General features: G+C 47.0%; 1 protein-coding gene across 1 annotated transcript in view; it reads left to right on the top strand.

Annotated features, from left to right (window-relative positions):
* Nucleotides 1-769: 769 nt before the first annotated feature.
* The window catches only part of LOC147610157 (3beta-hydroxysteroid-dehydrogenase/decarboxylase-like), a 49,135-nt gene continuing 25,899 nt past the window's right edge, over nt 770-24,005 (top strand). Inside the window, exon 1 of the mRNA XM_086787282.1 lies at nt 770-1,169. Within this exon, the coding sequence (XP_086643408.1) occupies nt 932-1,169 (238 nt within the window). The 5' untranslated portion in view covers nt 770-931. The remainder of the gene's footprint in view (nt 1,170-24,005) is intronic.

Consider the following 24,005-nt stretch of genomic DNA (forward strand, 5'->3'; position numbering starts at 1 on the left):
AGTTAGGGCTTGAAATAACTCCACCTTGGTGAGTGCTGCTTGAAATAACTCAAACTTAGTGAGTGTTGCTTGATGCATGAACTCATGAGCCAATGAATCCAAGTCTAGAACCCGCAAGCACACAAAGTATAAGTGCTTGCATGGCATGTATGCTAGGCGTTTGCTCTCTCATTTTTGAAACCCTTCACATGTGCTTCAAGACCCTTTGATGTAATGCCTTTGGCTCTTTTTGCATACTCCAAACATCTTTCAATCCTCCTTTTATTTGAAAGTGGAGTGACATACTCAAGCAACTTTACAAATTCATCTTCACCAATCTTCAAAATGTTAGGTTTCTTATCCCCCATAAGCCTGCCCAAAATGACATCTTGAGCTAGAGTTGTCTCCAATTGCTTTGTAGTAGTAGAAGGGTTCATTGTGGCACAAGACATCAAATTTTTCTCAATTTTTTGTTCAATGGACCTACATAGCCTCTCCTCATAAGGGTGATTATGATTACCAAGATGTATAGCACATCTTATAGACCAACGATCCAACAAGACAACTCTGTTTCAATCTACCTTTCCACTATGTTTCATTCTGATGGTGCAACCAAGAGTAGTAAGGGCAATCAATATTCACACACCACTTGCAAGTGACTAGAGCATCTACTCAAATGCATAGCACCATCAAAACAAGCATAACTACATGAATGGCCAGATTCATGCTTTTGTTTCCATCCTAGACATAGCCAACTTTGTAGTACATAGAGAAAGCTCATATGAAAAAAAGTGGTTTTGGTCTTGGTTCTTTTCCCCGCCAATCAAGTACTGGCTATGAATAGATCCTGTAGATCCTGTACGTGCTGAGAGTGAGTGTGTGTGTGTGTGTGTGAGAGAGAGAGAGAGAGAGAGAGAGAGAGAGAGAGAGAGAAGGGCACAAGTACACGTACATGGAAGACGGCAGTGGTCCGGCCGTGTGTGTGGTTACCGGCGGTCGCGGCTTCGCGGCTCGTCATCTGGTGCTGCAGCTGCTGAAAAGTGGGCGATGGATCGTGCGGATCATGGATCTTGCCCCGCAGATCTCGCTGGACGCTCACGAGGAATCGGGCCTTCTCGCCGACTCCCTGGCTTCTGGCAAAGCACACTACCTTTGTGCCGACCTTCGAGACAAGTGCCAGGTTCTCGAAGGTAACTCTTTTGCCCCACTACGAGAGCAAACAAGTAGTTAACCCGGTGTTTATATTCAGACAATATCTTTTGACTAGCTCTGCTTTTATAGACTGGAATGGACAAACCAAACAATCAATTGAAATGCAACATCAGGTAATCCAGGGTAAGAGCGTGCCGTGAATCCTGGACCTGAAAATAGGATGGGTGGGGGAATGGACTGGGGAGACTTCCGGGAGATCTGGGCTTTCCTCACCTTTTCAACTATTTTCTGGAGACGCCTGTGGTTAAGACGGGACAACACAAAAGAAGGGAACATCATATTGGGAGTGAGAGATTGTAGCAAATATGCGCATATGCAATGCATTCAAAAGTCCTATCGAAATGCCATATTCCTATGCGTGAGCCCACATGGATATGTATATTATACATACTGTAATGGGGGAGTACGGATCTCAGAGCGATTAATTGTTAATTACATACAGAATTTGAAATGGCCACAAAACCAACAACACCACAGTGGGGGCTCGAAGATGGGCTGACGTCTCCCTAGTATCTTTAATCACCAAGGAGTATTTGTGAAACAAGCTTGAGGTTGGTGAAGGAACCATCAGATTTTCAATACAAACTGAATGATAAAGCAAATTCAAAACAACAATATTGATTTGGTAAACATAAGGGACCTTTGCTAGGAGTAACTTAGTTTTGCATATCCGTACATAAGAGGAATCCTTCCTGGCATACATAGGTTCTCCAAAGCGTTCGAATGATGGAACCACTCAAACAGCCCGAGAAGCTGTGAGGGCAAAAGGACGAAAGGACCAAATGTACGAGAGATTAGAGCGAAACAACACAACATGAAATAGGTGAGTGAGTCTATATATAATGGTGAGTGAAAATATGTACAAGAGCCCTCTGATGTGAGGTGACTCTGAGGAGAGACCAGTGCAAAAGCAGAGATGATGTCGGAGTTGAAGCATGGTCGATGACGAAGGCCCCGTCGATGTGAGGCAAAGCACTTCGAGAGGTGGTTGGTGTCGAAGGCTCGCGTCGGTCGATGCAGAGGCACTCCAAGGTGGTAGTGGGCAGCGGAAGGTGAAAAGGACGAAAGGACCAGATGTAAGAGAGATCAGAGCAAAACAACACAACATGAAATAGGTGAGTGAGTCTATATATAATGGCAAGTGAAAATATGTACAAGAGCCCTTTGATGTGAGGTGACTCTGAGTAGAAAGACCAGTGCAGAAGAAGAGATGATGTCAGAGCTGAAGCATGGTCGATGACGAAGGCTTGCGTCGATGTGAGGCAAAGCACTCCGAGAGGTGGTTGGTGTCGAAGGTTCGCATCAGTGGATGCAGAGGCACTCTGAGGTGGTAGTGGGCAGCGGAAGGTGAAGTGATGCAGGCTCTAGTGACGGGTGTGATGCGGTACTTGAGGTGGTAGATGAAGAGCAGAGAGGGCTGCCGTCTCGAGTGGGGTAGTGGAGCAAGCTCTGGTGACAACGGTGTTGCAAGACCTGAAGGGTGCAAGCTTTGGTGACAAGGGTGTTGTGTACCTGAGGGGTGCAAGCTCTGGTGACAAGGGTGCTGCGTACCTGAGGGGTAGTGAAGAGTAGAGAGGGTTGCCGTCTTGAGTGGTGTGGATGGTGAAGATAAGCAGACAGTGGGCTGTTGTCTTGATGGTGTGATGTAGCAGAGAGTGGGCCGCTATCCCGATGGTGTGAGATGAAGAAAACCGTTGAAGTGCTCTATGTAGTAGAGAGGGCTGCTGTCCCATTAATAGGTATGTGACGCTGATGTGATCTATGTGGCAGAGAGGGCTGCTGTCCCATGAACAGATATGTAACACTGATGTACTGAATGTAGCAGAGAGGGCTGCTGTCCCAAGGTGTGGCCTGTAAACGCTGAGGTGCTGTACTGTCAGGCGATGATGATAAAGCAATGTGGTGTGCGCCGGCAGCAGCAGCAGCAGCAGCAACAGCAAATGGTACTAGATATGGTCAAGAAGTGGTACAATGTGATGAATGATGAGGCTAACCTATATATATGGTGAGGGACTGCCGGTCGGCTAGCCTAAAGGCTGTCGGCCAGCAGCAAAGACACAAAAATCCTAAATAAAACCAATAAAGCCCAGTAAATTCCCTTTTTAGGGTTGGGAAAAATGCTGTTTTCACACAGAAGCTCTGTAGAACACTCTTGTCTATGTGCTAGGTTTTTCACAGAGAAAAAGTGCGGCGGAATCACACATGCAACTCACACAAGAGTGCTAAACTATTGATCTGTATTATGTACAAGAAAAAAGTGTTACAATTGAAATTCAAGTACAAGATGTGGCTGAGAATGAAGACGTCAAATCACAGCCCATACATTGCCTAAGATCTCCTGGATCAGCCTGTATTGTAGAGATACGCTCTGTAGGCTCTGATCGTTGAGAGGAATGCAGATGTATATGACGATTTTGCTACTCATTTGTTAAGGAACACAGGGTGGCAGACACCTGTGTTAGGCTAGACTTTGGCACAGAATATGTTTGGAAGGCTTATACAAATTTTTCAGGTTCAAAGATGGACCATGGAACATCTATGGATTTTATTTATTTATATGGATTTATAAGGTTTATAAGCATATGTGTCTACACTCACTGAAGTTGCTCGACCGAACGGGTGTTAGCGGTAGAGAGAATCCTTTTATCAGATTTACAACAAAATCCTTTACTTAAATCTGAATCCACTTACTTGTAGCTCGCTAGTGGAAGACAAATACCCGAGGCGTCTATGTGCAGCTACTAGAGATGGACACCAGGGTGCAGCAGCCTGTCGAGGAGGAGGAGGAGCAGTCGCGTGTGTAGAAAGCGTAGCCGCCTGAAGAGGGGAGGCGCAGAGCCGCCTGTAGCCGCCTATGAAAGGGAGGCGCAACCCCACGCTGCTGCCTGTAGAGGGGAGCGCAGCCCCACGCAGCTGCCTATAGAAGAAGGCGCAGCTGCTTGGGGGAGGCGCAGTCGCCTGTTGTGGAGAAGGTGCAGCTGCCTGCAAGGGAGGAGGAGGAGGCGCAGCCGCCTATGGAGAGGAGCGCAGCCTGCTGGGAGAGCACAGCCGCCTGCTGTGCAGAGCACAGCCACCAGTAGCAGCCTGTGGGAGGCGTGCGCAACTGCCTGAGGGGTAGAGGGAGCATCCGTCTGGAGAGGAGAGGCGCAGCACCCTGCAGAGTGGAGGTGGAGCCACCTGAGAGCAAACGGAGAGGAGATGATCGCCGGCTGTGTTCTCCAAGCGGGTGGGGTGGTCACTCTTTTGTAGGAGTTGGAGAGAGAGCACACGACCACAGCTGGCCGGCTCCCCTAGCTTGCATGGGGGCGGCCAGTTTCAAGGTGGGGTGTGGGTAGGTGGCCATGCGCCCACCCCCACACATAAAGGGTTAAGAGTGGGGTTTCTCTCCCCACCTTGGCCCATACGTGGGTGCCCACTCTTAAATGAATGTGAACTTACAACCTTATAAAAATAAAGGTTAGAAAGAAAGCTATTAAACAAACAAGTGCAATACACTTACCACCTGTTCACACGCAACAAAACTCGTTAGAAGACAGAGCAAACTTCACGACTCACTGGCAGGCGTCCCCGACCAGTAAGTGGCACGTCAAACAGGCAAACACAAGAATACAAGTCATGCGAAAACAGTTCCAAACATGCAAAACATGAATGCATGTGTAAATAGTATCATGGACATATCTCCCGTTCATGGAACAAGTACAAAACATCTGTCGGGCACAATGATGGCATGACAGAAACATAAATCCCGGTCTTCCTATGGAGTGACAGTCCCATAGGTAAGACACAGATCCAGGCACGAGCCTCTATGGAGTGACAGTCCCATAGGCAAGACACGGCACAAATACTGGCTCTTCCATGGCGTGACAATCCCATGGATAGAACACAGTCCAGGTCATACACGGGTGGCACCAGTCTGGCTCCCGTCCATACGACACCATCCTGCTAACACGGGTGGCACCAGTCTGGCTCCCATCCATGTTATGCAAAAATACTGGCCCCTTCACATGAGACATTGGTCTGGCCTCAAGTGAACGAGACACAAATCTGGAGATGGACCAAATGGTCGGCCAATTGGTGACATAACCCCCGGGCTTCTAAAGAGTTGTCCTCAACGGAAAAGCCTCAAGATATGCGTGCAACAACTTTGGGTAGTCAATAAAATAATCCTCAGTTACCCACTTTGCATCAATGGGCAAATAATTTTTGAACTTCACAAGGTATCTCCTGGAAAGCTTCCCTGCAGGTAGCTTTCGCTCCTTGTGAAGACAATCTGTTATGGCTGGAGGATCTTCTCAAGCTCATCAATCTCTGGCGGATCTTCTGTGACAGGCTCGTCAGGATTTGGCCCCACATATTTCCGGAAAAGACTCACATGAAATGCATTGTGAATCTTCCAATGACTAGGTAAAGCAAGCCTGTATGACACTTCATTGATCTTTTGAATCACCTTGAAGCGTCCATAATAGCGAGGAGAAAGCTTAGGATATGATCCTTCTCGTCCTGGCCTCTTCCGAAGCCTAGCCTTCTCAAATTTCAGCAAAACCCAATCACCTTCTTTGACTTGCATGTCCCTTCTATGCTTGTCAGCAGCCATTTTATGCTTATCTTGTGACCTTGCAATGGCTGTCCGTACCTGAGCAAAGGCTACATCCAAGTCACGAACATATTCATCAGCTGCAAAAATCTCATCCTTTGTATGAAGGATGGGTGGCAATACCACTCTGCCATAAATAATCTCAAATGGGGCCTTTCCCGTGGAGGCATGGATCGTATTGTTGTAGGCAAACTCAACAATTGGAAGATACTTCTCCCATGCAGTCTTTTGATCTGCCACATAACACTTCAACAAATCCAACACGGCTGAATTTGCAGCTTCACTTTGGCCATCCGTTTGGGGATGATAAGCTGATGAAAACTCAAGTTTAGTACCCATGTTATCAAATAAAGCTCTCCAAAAGAGGCTCGTAGTCCTGGGATCTCTATCCCCAACAATGGATTTAGGCATACCATGATGTTTGAAAATATTAGCAAGAAAAAGCTTGACCATACGATCAACTCTAATAGTTTTCTTGACGGGCAAGAATGTCAAAATATGCAGCGGAAATGATAACCAAACTTGGGTTTACAAGAGCAAGTAGAGTGCAGAAAATAGACAGCACAAGAGACACAGAGAGATAGGAGGCGTGTTGTAATATGCGGAAGCTTCGGAGAAGGATCGGTACTTCAAAACTCAGAAAACAGCACTCTTTTCGCGACGGAATTAACGCACAAACTGAAAGACGATGTGCAGAAAATAGAGAGAGAAGGGGAGATGGAGAAGGACACAGTATTGGGTCCCAATTACCCTCTGTAGGGCCCCCACCACGGATGGTGTATTTGCTTTATTAGAATGATGTAAATCTGAAAACAAATACAAAGTACTTGACCTTTTCTTGGCTGGAAAACCTGCCCTTGACCTTCAGTCCTTCACCCCTTTGCTTTAGCAATGTTCTTGGCTGTCCTGGCCCTTGTTTGCTTGGAGCTCTTGGTGAATTATGAGATGAGATCATGGATTATGGGCTGGGGTATTTATACTCTTCATAGCATCCAGTTGGCTGGCTTCAGGGAGCTCCACGACTGAGTTTTATTAATAAAGTGTTTTCACACTATAAATACCTTCTGTCCAGCCTGCGCATGTATTCACACTGCTGTCCAGCCTGCGCAGCCTTCTGGGGCAGCATCCTGGCTGCTGGGCACCATGCGCATGAACCAAGAAGAGTACCCCTGACTGCTGGACAGCCCTGCGCAAGGGTACTGTACTGCTGGGCAGTCTGTGTGGGCTGTCCCACACTTGGCTGACAGCCATTCTAGACCTTGTTGCCCAGCCGGCTGGCTGTCCCATGGCCCTAAGGCTGGCCGACAGCCCTTCCAGCCCAAGCCATGGCTGGTGGGCACAATGTGGGCCCTCCTGGCCCCTTGGGGGTGGTTCTACACCTCCCCCATGCCCACACTACAAGTGCAAGTGCAAGATCTTCTAACTTGGGGTAGCCCTATGGGCTGGCCCCATCTCTACATGCAAACCTACATGCCTACAGAGGCCTGGCATCCAGTTGCAAACCAGATACACAGAACATCTGACATCATTCCAGAGGGAGACTCACAGCGCGGACTGGCACTGCTTCATGTGCAGGACAGTGCACACCTGACCTTGGACTCATGTGCAGGACAATGCACACCTGACCTCGGACGACTGAGATGGATCCCTGGCTGACTCGTCCCGGACTGGGCTCACATGGGACCAGTTCACCATCCCAGGTCCTGCACCTTCTGTACAGAAATGTCTACGTGGCATCCAAGTGCGGGATGCACGTGACATCCCCTTCTGCTTAACTTGACGGAAGCTGCATAGTCTCCAAATAATCCGTCAATAATGCCGGATAGTCTTCGAAAAATTCTTTGTCGAGCCATACCGCTTCATGAGTTCCTCGGTCTTGAAACTTCGTGAGAAACTGTCGTAGTCTTCGGCCTGAGCCATGCTTGAAACGGTGCAGAAGGATCTGTTCTGGAACCATTACTTCTGCTTCATCAATGATGTTTGGTTCCGCTTCGTCTTTGACCTCTGAAGGGGGTGGACCTGCATATGGCTTTAACCAACTGACATGAAATACATCGTGCATAGTCCAACTCGGAGGTAGCTTTAATTGCAGAGACACCTCATTAATCTTTTTCCGGATGGGAAATGGTCCGAAGCTCCTGAAAGACAACTTTGGGCATCGCTTGCCCACCTGCTTCAATCTTTGCTTCATAATCCGAAGATACACCCAATCTCCTTCCGAAAACTTCATGTCCCTTCGGTCTTTATTGGCCTGTCGAGTGTAGGCCTCTTGCGCTTTAGCCAATCTGTCTTTAACGGACTCTAGGATCTCCTGGTAAGACTCCGTCACTCTGTTCGCCTCCGGTACTGAAGACGAAGTCCTGGTTAACAACGACTGGAAAGGCCTTCCAAATGCTGCCTCATATGGAGTCCTGCCAATAGCTGAAGAAAAAGAGTCATTCAAAACAGCTTGAACTAAAGGCAAAAACGATTCCCACTTACCTTGCTGATCGTGGACATAACACTTCAACACATCAAAGGCCAACTGGTTGTATATCTCTGTCTGGCCATCTGTCTGTGGGTGGAATGCACTGGAAAAATTCAACTTAGTACCAAAATTATCAAACAATGCCCTCCAAAAATGACTGGTAAACTTGGCATCTCGGTCTGACACTATGGTCCTAGGAATCCCACCAATCGGGTACCAATGCCGAATGAATAGCTGGGCAACATCCTCGGCGGTCACATTGGCCCTGCAAGGAATAAGCATAACAAATTTGCTGAACCTGTCAACAATAGTTAAACACTGTGTATTACGCTTACTCGGACTGGGAGGCAGATTTGTGACAAAGTCCATTGAAATGTCTTGGAAAGGACCCTCAGGAATTGGCAAAGGCTGTAACAACCCTATCTTCTTTCCACGAGGAGCTTTCACCTTTTGACAAATGTCACAGCGTTGTACATATGTAAACACATCACGCCTCATCTTTGGCCAAAAGTATTGCCGTTCTAATTTCTCCAGAGTCGAATTCATGCCCCTATGACCACCTGTAATGGCGTCATGGGCATCATGGAGAAGAGCTGCCCGGAATGATTTCATGACACACAGTCGGCCTTTGTAGTAAAGCCAACCATCGCGTATCAGAAAATGGCATGGTCCTGTGGCATCCAATGCCTGTTCCCACTGAGTACCGAATTCCTCGGAATCCGCGTACGTGTGCTTCATGTTTTCTAGTCCAGTACCAACAAGGTCAAGTCTAGTGGTCTGAATCGCAGATACTTGTCCCTTCCTGCTCAAAGCATCGGCCACTGGATTGGCCTTTCCTGGAAGGTACTCAATCATGCCACCAAACTGCTGGAATATCTGACTCCAGCGGTGTTGTCGATCACTCCACTGTGCACTTGGCATCGTCTGATCCAGCGCAATGCCTGATGGTCAGTGCGAACCTCAAAGTCACGGCCATACAGGAAATGTTTCCAATGTTTCAAGGCCTGTATAACTGCTAGGAGTTCACGATCGTAGACTGAGTAGTTCTTTTCGGCGGGCAGTAACTTACGAGACATGTAAGCTACTGGATGACCATTCTGTTGTAATACACCGCCAATTGCGATGTTACTCGCATCGGTGATCACTTGAAATGGTTCGTCCCACGAGGCAAGGGCTAAACAAGGCGCTTCTGACAAAGCCACCTTGAGGTTCTGGAATGCCTCCAACGCTCGTGGAGTCATTCGAATCTTTTGCCTCCTTGTTTTCACTCCCTTTAGCAGATCGGTGAGGTCTGCCGAGAGATCAGAAAACTTGTCAATGTGGGTGGAATATGCCTGGCATATACCCACAAAAGATCTAATGTCATAAGCGGTCTGAGGCACTTCCCAGTTAACAATCTCGGCCACTTTAGCCGGATCAAGTCGAATGCCTTCGGCACTGATTATATATCCCAAGTAATGTACCTGGAACAGATAAAATTCTGACTTCTTTTCATTGACATAGAGCTCGTTGCTTTCCAGCAACTTAAGGACTTTCTCCACATCAATGTCATGCTGCTCAACTGTAGCTGAAAATATGAGTATGTCGTCCAGAAATATGAACACACACACTCCAATCAATTCCCGGAAAATACGCATCATCATGCGGTTAAATGTAGCTGGGGCGTTCGTCAAACCAAATGGCATGACCACAAATTCATAGTGGGCCCGTTCTGTACGGAAAGCTGTCTTGGGGATGTCCCCCTCTACAATCCGTACCTGGTGGTACCCACTCTTTAAATCCAATTTAGAGAACACCTTAGCTCCATTCAGCCTCTCGAGAATATAATCAATCCGAGGCATCGGGAATCGGCTCTTGATAGTCAGCTTGTTGAGTGCACGATAATCGACACGCAACCGAGAAGACCCATCTTTCTTCTTGACAAATAAGATCGGTGCTGCAAATGGCGACACGCTGGGGCGGATGAAGCCAGCTTGCAACAATTCTTGGAGTTGGCGGTCCAACTCCGATTCCATTGCCTTAGACAGGCGATACGGAAACTTGCTCGGGGGTTCCGAGCCTGGGAGGAGGTCAATCTTGTGATCCTCCGATTTGGACGGGGGAAGTTGGGGAGGGAGACTGTCCTGAAGAAAAATCTTCTGGAACTTTTGATGGAGAACCGAGTACTTCTCGGAAGCACTGGCCACCGTCTGGGCTGTCTGGATGTAAATCATCGCACACTGTGCGCCTTTCCTGACTGCTCGCTTAGCCTGCAAGTGGCTTATGAGCGGAAAGTTTGGAATACCTGGCTCACATTTAATGGTCACCGGGGTGTTTGACACATTCCGATCAATCTGGAACGTGTGCTTGTCCCACTTGACATCAGGAAGAAACTTGTGAAACCACTGGATACCCAAAATTATGTCTGCTCCTACAAGAGGGGCAACCATAAAGTCACGCACAAACTCTATGCCCTGAATCACTAATTTAGCACCTAGAGCTTCATACTTGACGCTCGTTGTCATACCTGTGCTAAAACCCTCAACTTGTTTGTCCACCGGAGTTAGCTCGAAACGGGCACGCCTAGCGGCCTCTTCCGTGATCACATCCTCCGTGCTGCCGCTGTCAAACAAGACAACGACTCTCTGGCCACCTATGTAGCCAAAAGACTTGAGCAATTCGTTGCGCTCATACTCCTGGTCATGGGCGCCCTTCTGCTTATCTTCGAGCTCCCGGCTAATAATTGCTCCTACTGAAGCACCGGGGGTTGAAGGACTAGGGGTAGCCACTGGGGTCTGTGTGGGAGCTGTGCTCGCCACGGAAGCTGTGGAGGCGGCGGCGGCGGCCTTTGGAGGCTTCTTCGGACAATCCCGAGAAGTATGTCCTTTTGTGTGACAAAAGTAACATCTACCCTCCTTCCTGTACTGAGCAAGCTCCTCAGCACTCAACTTGCCACCTGTCTTGCCTGCCTCCGTTTTTTGGTCTGGAGTAAGCTTAGACGCATTGTTCGAGTTCTTGGAGCCAGAGGCTCCCGGGCTCTGTCCTGGGGAAGACCCCGTTTGGTTCTGGCTTTTGCCCCCCGAGGCGTTAGCCTGCTGGGAAGTCTTGGGCTTGCCACCATTGTGTTTCATTTCTGCACTCTGCGCAAGCGAGAGTGCGTCCTCAAAGGTGGCTGGTCTAAACATACGCACCTCCCATTGGATTTGCGTGTCCAGGCCATACAAAAACTGCCCTTTCTTGTCCGTATCAGATAAGCCTAATTGCAGACACAAGGTCGAAATTCTATTGGCAAACTGAAGGACTGGTTGCACGTGCTGACGCGCTCCCCTGAACTCGTCTTTGAGTCGCTCAAGGTAGTGGGGCGGTAGAAACCGTTGCTTAAGGTCACGGACGAACTCGTTGCCATACCTGATCTGGTGTGGGCATGAGCCCACTGAGTCCACCAAGGAATGGCCTCACCTTCCAAGTACCAACTGGCTAAGATCACTTTGTCAATATTTGATTTCCTAACTGCGGCAAAGTAAGCTTCAAATTGATGTAACCATGAATACAGAGTAGTGGGATCGAGTTTACCATTATACTTACTGAAATTCATTTTCTCGGGAAAATGATTCGAGGGCGCCGCCGGTGTCAATCTGGCGTCCAAAGCTTTGAGGTAACGCTCGTGTTCCACTCGTTGCATGGCGTCGTCTTCGCGTTGTCGAATCTCCAATGCGCGCATCTGCATCTCAAGCAAGGAGCTTGGCTGCGGCTGTGACCCTGCGAGAGGGTCCCTGTGACGAGGATCTGGTATCTGGGATACGGAAGGAGAGGGAGGAGGAGATGGAAAACGCGACGCTGGAGAGCGAGAACGCTCCTCCAGAGCCAAAATCTGCGCATTTTGCTCATCCAACTTGGTTGTCTGGTCTGCGATTGCTCGCATCATCTGTTGAAACATATCTGTTACACTCAAGCCGGGTGCCCTCGCTGGGCTGCCTGGTGCACTCTGGTCCCATGGTTCTGGTTCTCTCTCGTCGCCAAAGCTCGCCATAGCTAAAAACCAACCGTCCTTCGAGGGACAGGAGTCACTCCGAAAGGGGTAGTCCACCGGCGTCTAAAAAACCAACCACACGAGCGAAAATTTTTTTTCTGGTTTTCTTTGCTGAATCTTTGTCCTTGAAGTGAGCTCTGATACCACTGTAATATGCGGAAGCTTCGGAGAAGGATCGGTACTTCAAAACTCAGAAAACAACACTCTTTTCGTGACGGAATTAACGCACAAACTGAAAGACGATGTGCAGAAAATAGAGAGAGAAGGGGGAGATGGAGAAGGACACAGTATTGGGTCCCAATTACCCTCTGTAGGGCCCCCACCACGGATGGTGTATTTGCTTTATTAGAATGATGTAAATCTGAAAACAAATACAAAGTACTTGACCTTTTCTTGGCTGGAAAACCTGCCCTTGACCTTCAGTCCTTCACCCCTTTGCTTTAGCAATGTTCTTGGCTGTCCTGGCCCTTGTTTGCTTGGAGCTCTTGGTGAATTATGAGATGAGATCATGGATTATGGGCTGGGGTATTTATACTCTTCATAGCATCCAGTTGGCTGGCTTCAGGGAGCTCCACGACTGAGTTTTATTAATAAAGTGTTTTCACACTATAAATACCTTCTGTCCAGCCTGCGCATGTATTCACACTGCTGTCCAGCCTGCGCAGCCTTCTGGGGCAGCATCCTGGCTGCTGGGCACCATGCGCATGAACCAAGAAGAGTACCCCTGACTGCTGGACAGCCCTGCGCAAGGGTACTGTACTGCTGGGCAGTCTGTGTGGGCTGTCCCACACTTGGCTGACAGCCATTCTAGACCTTGTTGCCCAGGTGAGATCATGTAGAGGGGTGGCTATCATAGCAAAATGCCTTATGAAACGCCTATAATATGAACATAATCCCAAAAAACTATGTACTTGATGTACGTTTTGCAATTCTGACCAATTCCGAATGGTTTCTATCTTTGCAGGATCCATTGTTACTCCATCCTTGGATACAATGTGACCCAAATAATGTATCTCTGAAAGGAAGAACTCACTTTTCTTGGCATTAATGAAAAGTTTATGCTTCCGCAACTCTTTGAACACTGTGACCAAATGAGTTCTATGTTCCTGCTCATTCTTGGAGAAAACCAAGATGTCATCAAAGAATACACCTGTGAATTTGCGATGGGGTCGGAATATCCTATCCATCATATGATTAAACGTGGCAGGAGCATTGGTTAGACCGAAAGGCATCACCAAAAATTCATATAATCCAAAAGCTGTCCTAAATGCAGTTTTATGGACATCTTGTGGCACCACTCGTATTTGGTGATAACCACTCTTCAAATCAAGACGGCTGAAACAAGCCGAATCATCAAGCTTATCCAAAATGTCATCAATACGCGGGATTGGGAATCTATTCTTGATGGTAAGCTTATTTAAAGCTCTATAGTCCACACACATGCGGAATGATCCGTCTTTCTTTTGAACAAGAAGCACGGGAGAGCAATAAGGCGAGGAACTAGGCTGAACCAAACCTTTCTCTAAAAGCTCATTTACCTGCTTCATGATCTCTTCTTGTTGTGCGGCACTCACACGGTATGCGGGTTTGTTAGGTGGAGAACTACCTAGCACAAGATTTATGCGATGATCCTCGGGCCTTTGGGGAGGTAATTCACCTGGCAATGCATCAGCAAAACAATCATTGAATGTATGAATAAAATTCAGCCTATCGTAAGTCATGGCATCCACATTTTGATTACTTGGTACAATGCTATCACGAACAAAAACCAAGTACGCAGAAAGACTCTTTTTCATTGCTTTATTAATCTGGATGTGAGATACAAGTGGGATGGAATCCCCTTCTTTGCCGGCATCAATGAAATGCATGCGGCCTCTATGCATAAAAGAAATCATGTTGGTCTTGTACTCTTGGCGGGGCTCAAGCCTATGATGCCATGGCTTGCCCAGCAATACATCACATCCATTTAGTGGTGCAACTAAGAAATGCTCATAATCAAGGTTGCCCTGGATATGTATGCGCAACTTCCCTATGAGTGGGGTAACCTCCACCTCTTTACCAACAAAGGCAGCTTCTGCTTCAATCTGAGGTCCCATGTTCTCAACCTCAGTACCCAAGGCAGCTGCCGTTTGTATAGAGACGAAGTTATTGGTTGCACAATCATCAAACATGAATAAGGCGGGCTGATCCTTGATTTGACCCCATGCTTTGCATACCATCCGCTCTTTTGCATCATGTTTTGTGTTTCCCTGCACATTGGGAATTGCATGCACATTAGCCTTGGTTTGCTTGTCCTCATGCTTTGGTTTGCGGTCAGGGCATTGTCGAAACATGTGCTCTTTGCTGCCACAAGAAAAACATTTTCTCTCCTTGGCATATTGCTCTCTTTGCTCGAGGGTCAAGCCAAATTTGTTCTTCTTTGGCCCTTGATCTTTAGATGAGGTATTTTCAGCTTTACCTCCCTTCTGTTGGGTTTTATGCTGTGTATGCACCCAGAGGAGTGCTAGTGATCATCAGTAGATTACTGGGACACTTTTTACTTCAGTTAGTGGAGGTTTTTTCCCCCAGTTTAGCTTAGTTTCACTTATAAGCAGTTTATAGGTGTTTTGGTCCACCCGGCACATTTTATGGCCGGACATGTGAACACATCTCTTTAGGTCACTTATTATGTGGCTATTGTACTACACATTTTTATCATTTGAATGCACAGAAGTCGTGTTCTCTCTATGTTGCTCTCCACGCCTGTTTGCAGCATCTCTAAACCCTAACCCTAACAGTGAATAGGCCTTCATTTGGTATCAGAGCCAAGTAGGCCTGCCTTTGCCCAGCCAGTACACAGTCGCCTTCAGTTTCTGTCCAGCCCGTACATCAGTACTTGTCCGTACCAGTTCGTCGACAGTAGCCATGAGTGCCGTACTGCAGCTTGCGTACCTGTCAGCGCTGCTGTACTGCAGCTTCCGTACCTGACAGCGTCGTCGTACTGCAGCTTTCGTACTTGTCAGCGCCGCCTTCATCTGGTATCGTATTGTACCAGCCCGTACACTGTCAGCGCCGACTGTACCTGTCAGCGCCGACTGCACCTGTCAGTGCACTTCGTACTGTACTTGCCTGCCTGAATACAGTCGGCTGCTCCAACATACGAAGAGTACAACTGTACCTGGTCGCCCTATTCCGTACTGTGCTCAGTACAGTAAACGTACCTGCACAGTACCTGCCACCACGAATATCTGCCTGCAGTCGCCTTCTGTTCTGTATAGTACAAGTCGACTGTACCTGCATAGTACAGTCAATTGTACTTGTTCTTTTGGTGGACTGTACCTGCATATGTTCATTTGGTACCACAACCTACTCAGTCAACTTGTGGTAAGCATTACAAATTTTGTTTTTTGGGCAATTCTATTTTCTTTGTGAAAATCTACAGGCACTACAGGCAGACTTTCTAGCAAAGAAGTCTACAGGCTTTTTGCACAGTTTTGGGTGCAGTAATTTTGGGCATTTTTGGGGCATTTTGGCATTGTGTACGCCATTTTTGTTGCTCTACTCAGTCATTGGTGCATTGAGCTGCACATTCAGAGGATTGAGAGTGCAGGCATATTTGGGTGAACTGTATTCAGTGGAGTACAGTTGTTTTCAGGGTTCTTGCTATTGGGTTTTTTGATACATAGGTACAACATTGTGCATAGGCATAATGGCAAATCAACAGCAGAGTGATGTATTCACGTATTTGTCTAAGGAAGACAAATTGGACGGCACAAACTACTCCTTGTGGAGTTTTATGCTGAAAAATGTGCTTGTGGCAAAAGGTCTTTGGGATTTTGTTAGTGGTGATGAACCACGTCTAGGTCCATTGGCTCCAGAGACTCCTCCCCAAGGGGGTGCTCGTAGACGAGGACAACAGGTACATGCTCTAGGGCAGCCATTGCCTGTTCAAAGAACAAATGCTCAAAAGACATGGGATGCCAGGGATGCACAAGCTTTGTCACTCATTGCATTGTCAGTACAGAGGTCTATTATACCTCATATTTGTTCAGCTGGCTCTTCACAGAATGCATGGGTGACTTTGGAGCAGATGTATGCTGCTCGTAATGAGGCTCGGATCTCATTTTTGAAAAGAGAGCTGGAAAATCCGAAAATGAATGAAGGAGATGATATGTCTAGCCACTTAAACAAGCTGCAGGATTTGAGAGAGCAACTCATCAATGTGGATGAGATTATCCCTCAGACACTGCTTGTGTCCACCATCTTGCACTCTTTGCCAAGATCTTACTTGGCTTTTCAGACCTCTTTGAACCTCAGCATGAGGAATGCTGTTGAACCCCTTAAGTATCAGGAACTTGTTGCTCTCTTGCTACAAGAAGAGCAAATGAGGAAGAATATGAATATGAACACAAGTGCTGAACAAGCATTTACTACAGGTCAAAAGGGGAAAGGAAAAACTCAGCCAAAGAGTTCAAATCAGAATTCAGGTGATGGTGGTTCATCTCAGGATACCAAGAAAGGTGATGGACAGCCCAAGAAGAAGGGCAAATGTCATTACTGTAAGAAGCCAGGTCACTACATCATTGAATGTAGAAAGAGGATTGCCAAAGAGAAGGCAAAGGAAGCTGGGATGTCTGTTAATGATGCTTCTAAAGCTCCTCCAGAGACTGCTGAGGACAGGGATTACTGTTTTTATACATGCAGCTATGATGCCTCTTGGTCTTCACAGGCACTCAGTATGACAGAGCATGCATGTACTTGGTATTTTGATAGTGGTGCCTCAAAGCATATCACATCTCGCAGGGATTTGTTTTGTCATGTTGGCCCTGCCCCTGTTGGCAAAACTGTTCAGTGTGCCAACAATGCTTCATATCTTGTTCGTGGCATTGGGGAGATTCAGCTCATAGCCATTGATGGCTCCATTCTCCGCCTTATAGATGCCTAGGGATAAAGAAGAATTTGTTGTCCATTTCTTCTTTAGCACATTGTGGTATGCAAGTCCACTTTGATGATGATAAATGCATGGTCAGAGACAAAGCTAATGCTTTGACCTTGATGCTTACTGGTACATTATGTCATGGACTTTATCAGTTGGATGCATTTCAGCCAGTGGATCAGTCTGCTTATAATGCATTCACTCTTACTCCTGCTATGGTTGATGCGGAGTTATGGCATGCGCGCATGGGGCATGTAAATTTTGTAGTCTTATGCTTATGCAGCGACATAACATGTTTACAGATCTACCTCTCATGGAGAAGCCTCCAGATCACATTTGTGAAGGATGTATTTTGGGAAAAATGCATAGGTTTTCCTTCCCACGTGATCAGGCTCTAAGAGCAATTGCAAAGTTGCAGCTTATACACAGTGATCTTTGTGGTCCCATGCAGACGAAGTCATTAGGTGGTTGCTTCTATTTTGCAACATTTATTGATGACTTCTCTCGTATATGCTGGGTCTATCCTTTGACACAGAAATCACAGGTATATGATGCATTTTTGGCCTTTGTAGCACTTGCTGAGACAGAGTCAGGATGCAAGGTTAAGACTCTTCGTTCTGACCGAGGGGGGGAATATATGTCACACATGTTGAATTCCTTTCTTGGGAGTAGAGGTATAAAACATCAGTATACTACTCCTTATACTCCACAGCAGAATGGGGTTGCAGAAAGGAAGAATCGGTCACTCATGGAGATGGCCAGATGTATGCTAAAGGCAAAGAGGCTACCACATATCTTTTGGGTGGAAGCTGTCATGTGTGCTTGTCATATTTTGAATCGATGTCCCACAAAGGCATTGGTTTCCATTACTCCTTTTGAGGCTTGGCATGGCCGCAAGCCTTCGGTATCACAGTTTCGTATCTTTGGGTGTCTTGCATATGCACACATACCCAAAGAGTTGAGGAGGAAGTTGGATGATAAAGCCACAAAATGCATTTTTGTTGGGTATAGCCGTGAGAGCAAGGGCTACCGGTTATATGACCCACTATCCAGGAAGATATTCACTAGTCGGATTGTGATTTTTGATGAAAAATCAGAAATATCCATGGCTGGTTATGATGCAAATCAGATTGAAAATGATGTGTTTGAAGGTCTACTACCTATGGAGTTTCATTCCACAGTTGGTGATCCAACTCATGAGGGTACAAGACAGCCAACAAATGATGAAGGTGGTGCAGAAATTCAGCAGCAAATTGAGCCAGAAGCTGAACCAAATATGGGGCAGCAGGCACCACAGGTCAGACACATACCTAGATAAATACAGGACAGCCATTTAGAGGGTCCTCTTGCTGGTCGTACTCGTAGGGAGACACGATCCAATGAGCATGCACACATCATGGATTTGAATTTGGTTATGGCAGCCAATTTACAGGATGATGATGAGCTTGATTCATTTGTGGATGCACGAGATAATGTGCATTGGAATAAAGCCATGCAGGATGAACTTGATTCTATTAAAAGGAATCAAACATGGGATTTGGTTGATCTGCCCAAAGGCAAGAAAGCAATTGGTACTAAGTGGGTCTATAAGTTGAAAAGACATGCAGATGGATCCATTGACAGGTACAAAGCCCGTCTCGTTGCAAAGGGCTATGCAGAGAAGAAGGGCATTGATTATGAGGAGACATTTGCTCCTACATCCCGTATGTCGACACTTAGGTGTGTCATTGCATTGGCTGCACATCGTGGTTGGGTTGTTCACCAGTTGGACATAAAGACTGCATTTCTACATGGGGACCTCGAGGAGGAAGTTTATGTATATCAGCCCATGGGTTTTGCAGAACATGGTCATGAGGGGAAAGTATGCAGGCTGAAAAAGGCATTGTATGGTTTGAAACAAGTTGAGCTTGGTATGCAAAAATAGATGCTTTTCCTACTCACTCAGGGATTTGTGAACAGTCCATCAGAAGCCACTCTGTATGTAAAGAAAGAAGAGACAGATCTGCTGGTCATCAGTCTTTATGTGGATGATCTCTTGCTCATGGGATCAAATGATGACAAAATTGCAGCTTTTAAAGAGATACTGCAACAGACATTTGACATGTCTGACTTGGGGCTTGTACACTACTATTTGGGCATACAGTTTGTGCAGGATAACAGAGGCATTGGGTTGTTGCAATCACGGTATGTTGCTAAACCTCTGGAGAAGTTTAAATTTCAGCATTGCAAGCCTATTAGTACTCCTATGGAGCCTGGGATGAAACTGTCACTACAAGATGACAGTATTTCCTTTGATGCCACTACATATGCTCAGGCTGTTGGGTGCCTCATTTACTTGTGTACTACACGGCCAGATATTTAGTATGCAGTTTCTCAGTTGAGCAGATTCATGCACAGCCCACGGTTGTCACATTGGCAAGCTGTAAAGCGTGTATTCCGGTATTTGTAGGGTACCTTGTCTCTTGGATTGCTTTATCCTGAGGGGGGTGACATGCAATTATATGCTTACAGTGATTCAGATTGGGCTGGTGATTTTGATACCAGACATTCCACTAAACTGTTTCTTTATTGGCTCTTCGTGCATTTCTTGGCTAAGCAAGAAACAGACCACAGTGGCCACTTCGTCTTGTGAGGCAGAGTATAGAGCAGCCTACACTACTACTGTTGAGTGTGTTTGGCTGCATCGTCTCATGACGGATATGGATATTTCAGTGGAGGAGCCTACACCTATCTATGCTGATAGTCAGAGTGCCATTGCTGTGGCTAGGAATCCTGTGTTTCATGCTCGCACGAAACACATTGAGATTCACTATCATTTTGTTCGGGAGAGACTCCAGGCAGGAGATATCAGTCTGATCTACTGTCCTACATATCAGAATGTGGCAGACATCTTCACCAAGGCATTACCACGTCCGAAATTCGAAGCATTCCGCACTGCTTTGAATTTGTTTCCTTTTGGTGGATGATGTACAGTGATCACATATCACTCCAGGGGGGTTTGTTGGGTTTTATGCTGTGTATGCACCCAGAGGAGTGCTAGTGATCATCAGTAGATTACTGGGGCACTTTTTACCTTAGTTAGTGGAGGTTTTTTCCCCCAGTTTAGCTTAGTTTCACTTATAAGCAGTTTATAGGTGTTTTGGTCCACCCGGCACATTTTATGGCCGGACATGTGAACACATCTCTTTAGATCACTTATTATGTGGCTATTGTACTACACATTTTTATCATCTGAATACACAAAAGTCGTGTTCTCTCTCTGTTGCTCTCCACGCCTGTTTGCAGCATCTCTAAACTCTAACCCTAACAGTGAATAGGCCTTCACCTTCTGGATCTGTCGGAAGTTCTTTTTAGGTGGCTGTCCACCTTTTTGCAGATTTGGGACAGCCTTGTCTTTGCCCTTTGAACCGCCTTGATCTTGCTTAATTTTGAGCACCAATTGCTCCGTAGCAAGAGCAGAGGCTGGAAGCTGTTGCAAAGTATGTTTCGGGTGCAATTCAATGCCCGAACGATAAGCTGGTTGCAATCCGGAGTGAAACTTCCTCTTTCTTTCATCCTCAGTGATTTGCATAAAAGGAGTTACCTCGAGCAACACTTTCCAAAACTTGTTGACATACTGTTGCACACTTTCATTATCTCTTTGCTCAAGTCTATCCCACTTTTTGGTTAGAGTTTGCTCCGCATTTGGTGGCAAGAACTGAGCATAAAATCTGTCCTTAAACTCTTTCCAGGTGCAAATGGGATCTTTGGTGATCTTTTCAGTGATCCACCAATGAGCAGCGGTCCCCTTCAAGAACATGCTAACATGGCGTACTTTAGACTTCTCAGTGAAGTCCTCATCGCTAAAAGCAATGTCAAACTGTGCCACAAATGCTAACACTTTGGAAGCATCATGCTCTCCATGAAAAACATCAAACTTAACGGACTTGTCACTTGCTTTAAATTCCTTGAGCTTTCTGGCATGAGGCTCATAATCCTCTCTTTTTCTTTTCCCCTTATCCAACGGGGTAGCCCTATGTGCAAGGGCTCCATGGGCCATCATGGAAGTTTCATGAAGCACGGTGGCATGTGCTCCACGAACTCGAGAATCTGATGCATGTGACTTTCTGCATAAGGCAATGTCTCTCCATGAGACAGTTCAATAGGCAAGGCTCTTCTAGTGGCAGACCTGTCACCCCTTCCATGGGATACATGTCTTGAATACATGTGACCATCATGCCCTCCATGAGCACTAGCATACATATAGTTGTCAGGCTTTGTGCCTTGTGGAGAAGATGCATGACTGAGGTGACTGTCTCCTCTTCCCTTTGCATAAATGACCTCAACCTTTGAGATGCGGGATCTCAATGCTTCAAGCGAGGTGGATTTCTGAATTTCAGCTCTCCATCTTTCCCCTCTTTGATGTCACCTTTGCGGAGGAGGTAGGAAAGTGCCAACTCCCTTGGCTTCTTGCCCACTTCCCGTGCCATGGACTCAAAAGTCACGTCTACCATTGCATCTGCTTTCCTTGCTTCAATGGCACTTTGCACATGGGGATCTTCATGCAAAAATTTCAGCTCTTGCTCTTGTGCCTGCAAAAGCTTTCTCATATGCTTCAATTCAGCCCTCATTGCATCAAGCTCTTCTTCTTGCATGACTGTCTTTCCTCGAGACAGTTGTCCCTTTGAATCACTATCATTTTACCTCTCAAGGAGCTTGTGCCTTCCTTGTAAAGCATCAGAACCACGCGAGGCACTTGATGGGCCCTCGAATTAGGCACTTCCAAAGGGTTGCCTTGGCTGTCCATTGTGTTAAGTGTGATAGAAGCGGGGTGTCCAATACACAGGTTCGTTTCTCTACTAAGAAGAGGGAAATAACCGTGCTCTGATACTGCAGGCATATGCTCACTTATGGTAGTGCTATGTGTGAACAGGGCTTAACCAAGGGCACTTTTTCCCATGTGGTTTTTCCCCTTGGACATCAAGTGTGAAAGGACACTCTAACATATAATATTTTGTACTTCTATATTATATGGATGTGGCACACATGCAAGTGTTGACTTGCACTTTGTGGATACCACACTTTTGGCTCTCTCTCTCTCCCTCTCTCTCTCTCTCTCTCTCTCTCTCTCTCTCTCATTTCTGTGTGTGAGCTTCTCTACCCTGCACCTAACCCTAATGTGCAGGTTTGTGTGTGTGAGTGTGTGAGTCCAACACCCAACATTTGGTATCGGAGCTGGGAGCTGGCCCTGATATTCTGCTGCTGAAAAAATTCCTGTGAAATTTCGTCGAAAACAGGCGTTCCGTCCGTCGCCTGCGTTTTTCCGTCGACGTTGTGTTTTTCCGTCGCCGGATTGTTTGGTTCCGTCGGCGCTTCTCCGTCTAGCCACTAGAATCGGGCGGCACTAGTGGGGAGCCCACCACCACCGCCCAGCTCGCGGGCGGCTCTTCGTGTCTAGCCGGCACCCGGTTGTGCTGCCCCGCTCCCGCCCGCGCTCCGTCACAGCAGCTGCCGCTGGACGCCTCCCGCCGTTCCGGCGTCTCCATTCAGTCCGTCTCGACCCGCCGTCACCGTCTTCCAGCGCTCGTCGTTCCGACCGACCAACGACTCGCCGTCTCAACTCCAGGCACCCGCGCTGGTCCAAGGCCCGCCGGCCGTTTCTGCTCCGTCTCGACCTCCACCGTCGACTCCAGGCGCCTGCACTGGTTCGAGGCCGTCGGCGCAGCCTTCCCGACTACTCAACAGCGCCGTGCTCGCCTTGCTCTGAGCGCCCGACTTCGCCTGCCCGATTGACGACTCGCCCGACACCTACTCGCTGGCCGCCGCCTTTTCTGTTTTTCGCTGTCGCCTGGCCCTGGTGCAGCTAGCCTACGCCTGTGCCATCAGCTCCGTGAGCTTCAGCCCCAGCTCCCCGTCGGCTGCCCACAGCCAACCTACTCCACCTGCAACGTCTCCCTCCAACGTCTCCACCTGCAACGACTTGGCCAGCCTGCTGGCTCCCTCTTTTCGACTGTCTGCTCCAAACCTGCTGCCCTTGCAGGAAGGTATTTCTCTGTGCACATTTTGGGTCAAATACAAATACAATATTTTGCAGCCATTCCAGTGCAGGTCATATGCAGATTTAGCAGACACTTCTGTGCAAGTCAAATTCAGAGGAAAATTACAGGTGCAATTTGGGGGATTTCTCAATTTCAGGACAAATTGAAAAAAAATTGGGCATTTTGCTTTGCCTGCAATTTGGGGGTTTTCAAAATTGAGGTCAAAATTGGCAAATTGAATCTCTCTCATTTGCAGAAATTTGGGGGTTTTCAAAATTGAGGTCAAAATTGGCAAATAGAACCTCTTACATTTGCAGAAATTTGGGGCTTTTTTGAAAATTGGCCAATTAGATGCACATTGAAGCGATTGGAGTACATAAAAATTGGGGATTTTCTGATTGGAGCATGTAATTGGGCATTACAGCTGCGATTTGTCGCGCATGTATACACATTGTGTGTAATTGGACAATTTGGTGCAGGTTTACACTTGCTTTGGTTTGCAGGCATACATTTGCACAGGACATTTGGTTGCCTGGCAGTGCACATTGGTGCTTGGTTTGCTTGCAGATATATTTTGTTGACATGGCACAGAATGCTACAGATGTATTTGGTGTGCTCACCCAGGAGGACAAGCTGGATGGATCTAACTACTCCCTCTGGAGTTTCATGATCTGTAATTTGCTGGTAGCCAAAGGGCTTTGGGGCATCGTGTGTGGTGATGACACACGCCCACTTACCATACAGCCAGCCACGCCTCAAAGAGGAGGTGCTCAAAGAGCTCTTGATGTAGATCCTGCTCCCACACAAGAGCA

This window comes from Cibotium barometz, chromosome 50, assembly GCF_041138505.1.
Source record: "Cibotium barometz isolate CiBa-2024 chromosome 50, ASM4113850v1, whole genome shotgun sequence".
NCBI classification, from domain to species: Eukaryota; Viridiplantae; Streptophyta; class Polypodiopsida; order Cyatheales; family Cibotiaceae; genus Cibotium; species Cibotium barometz.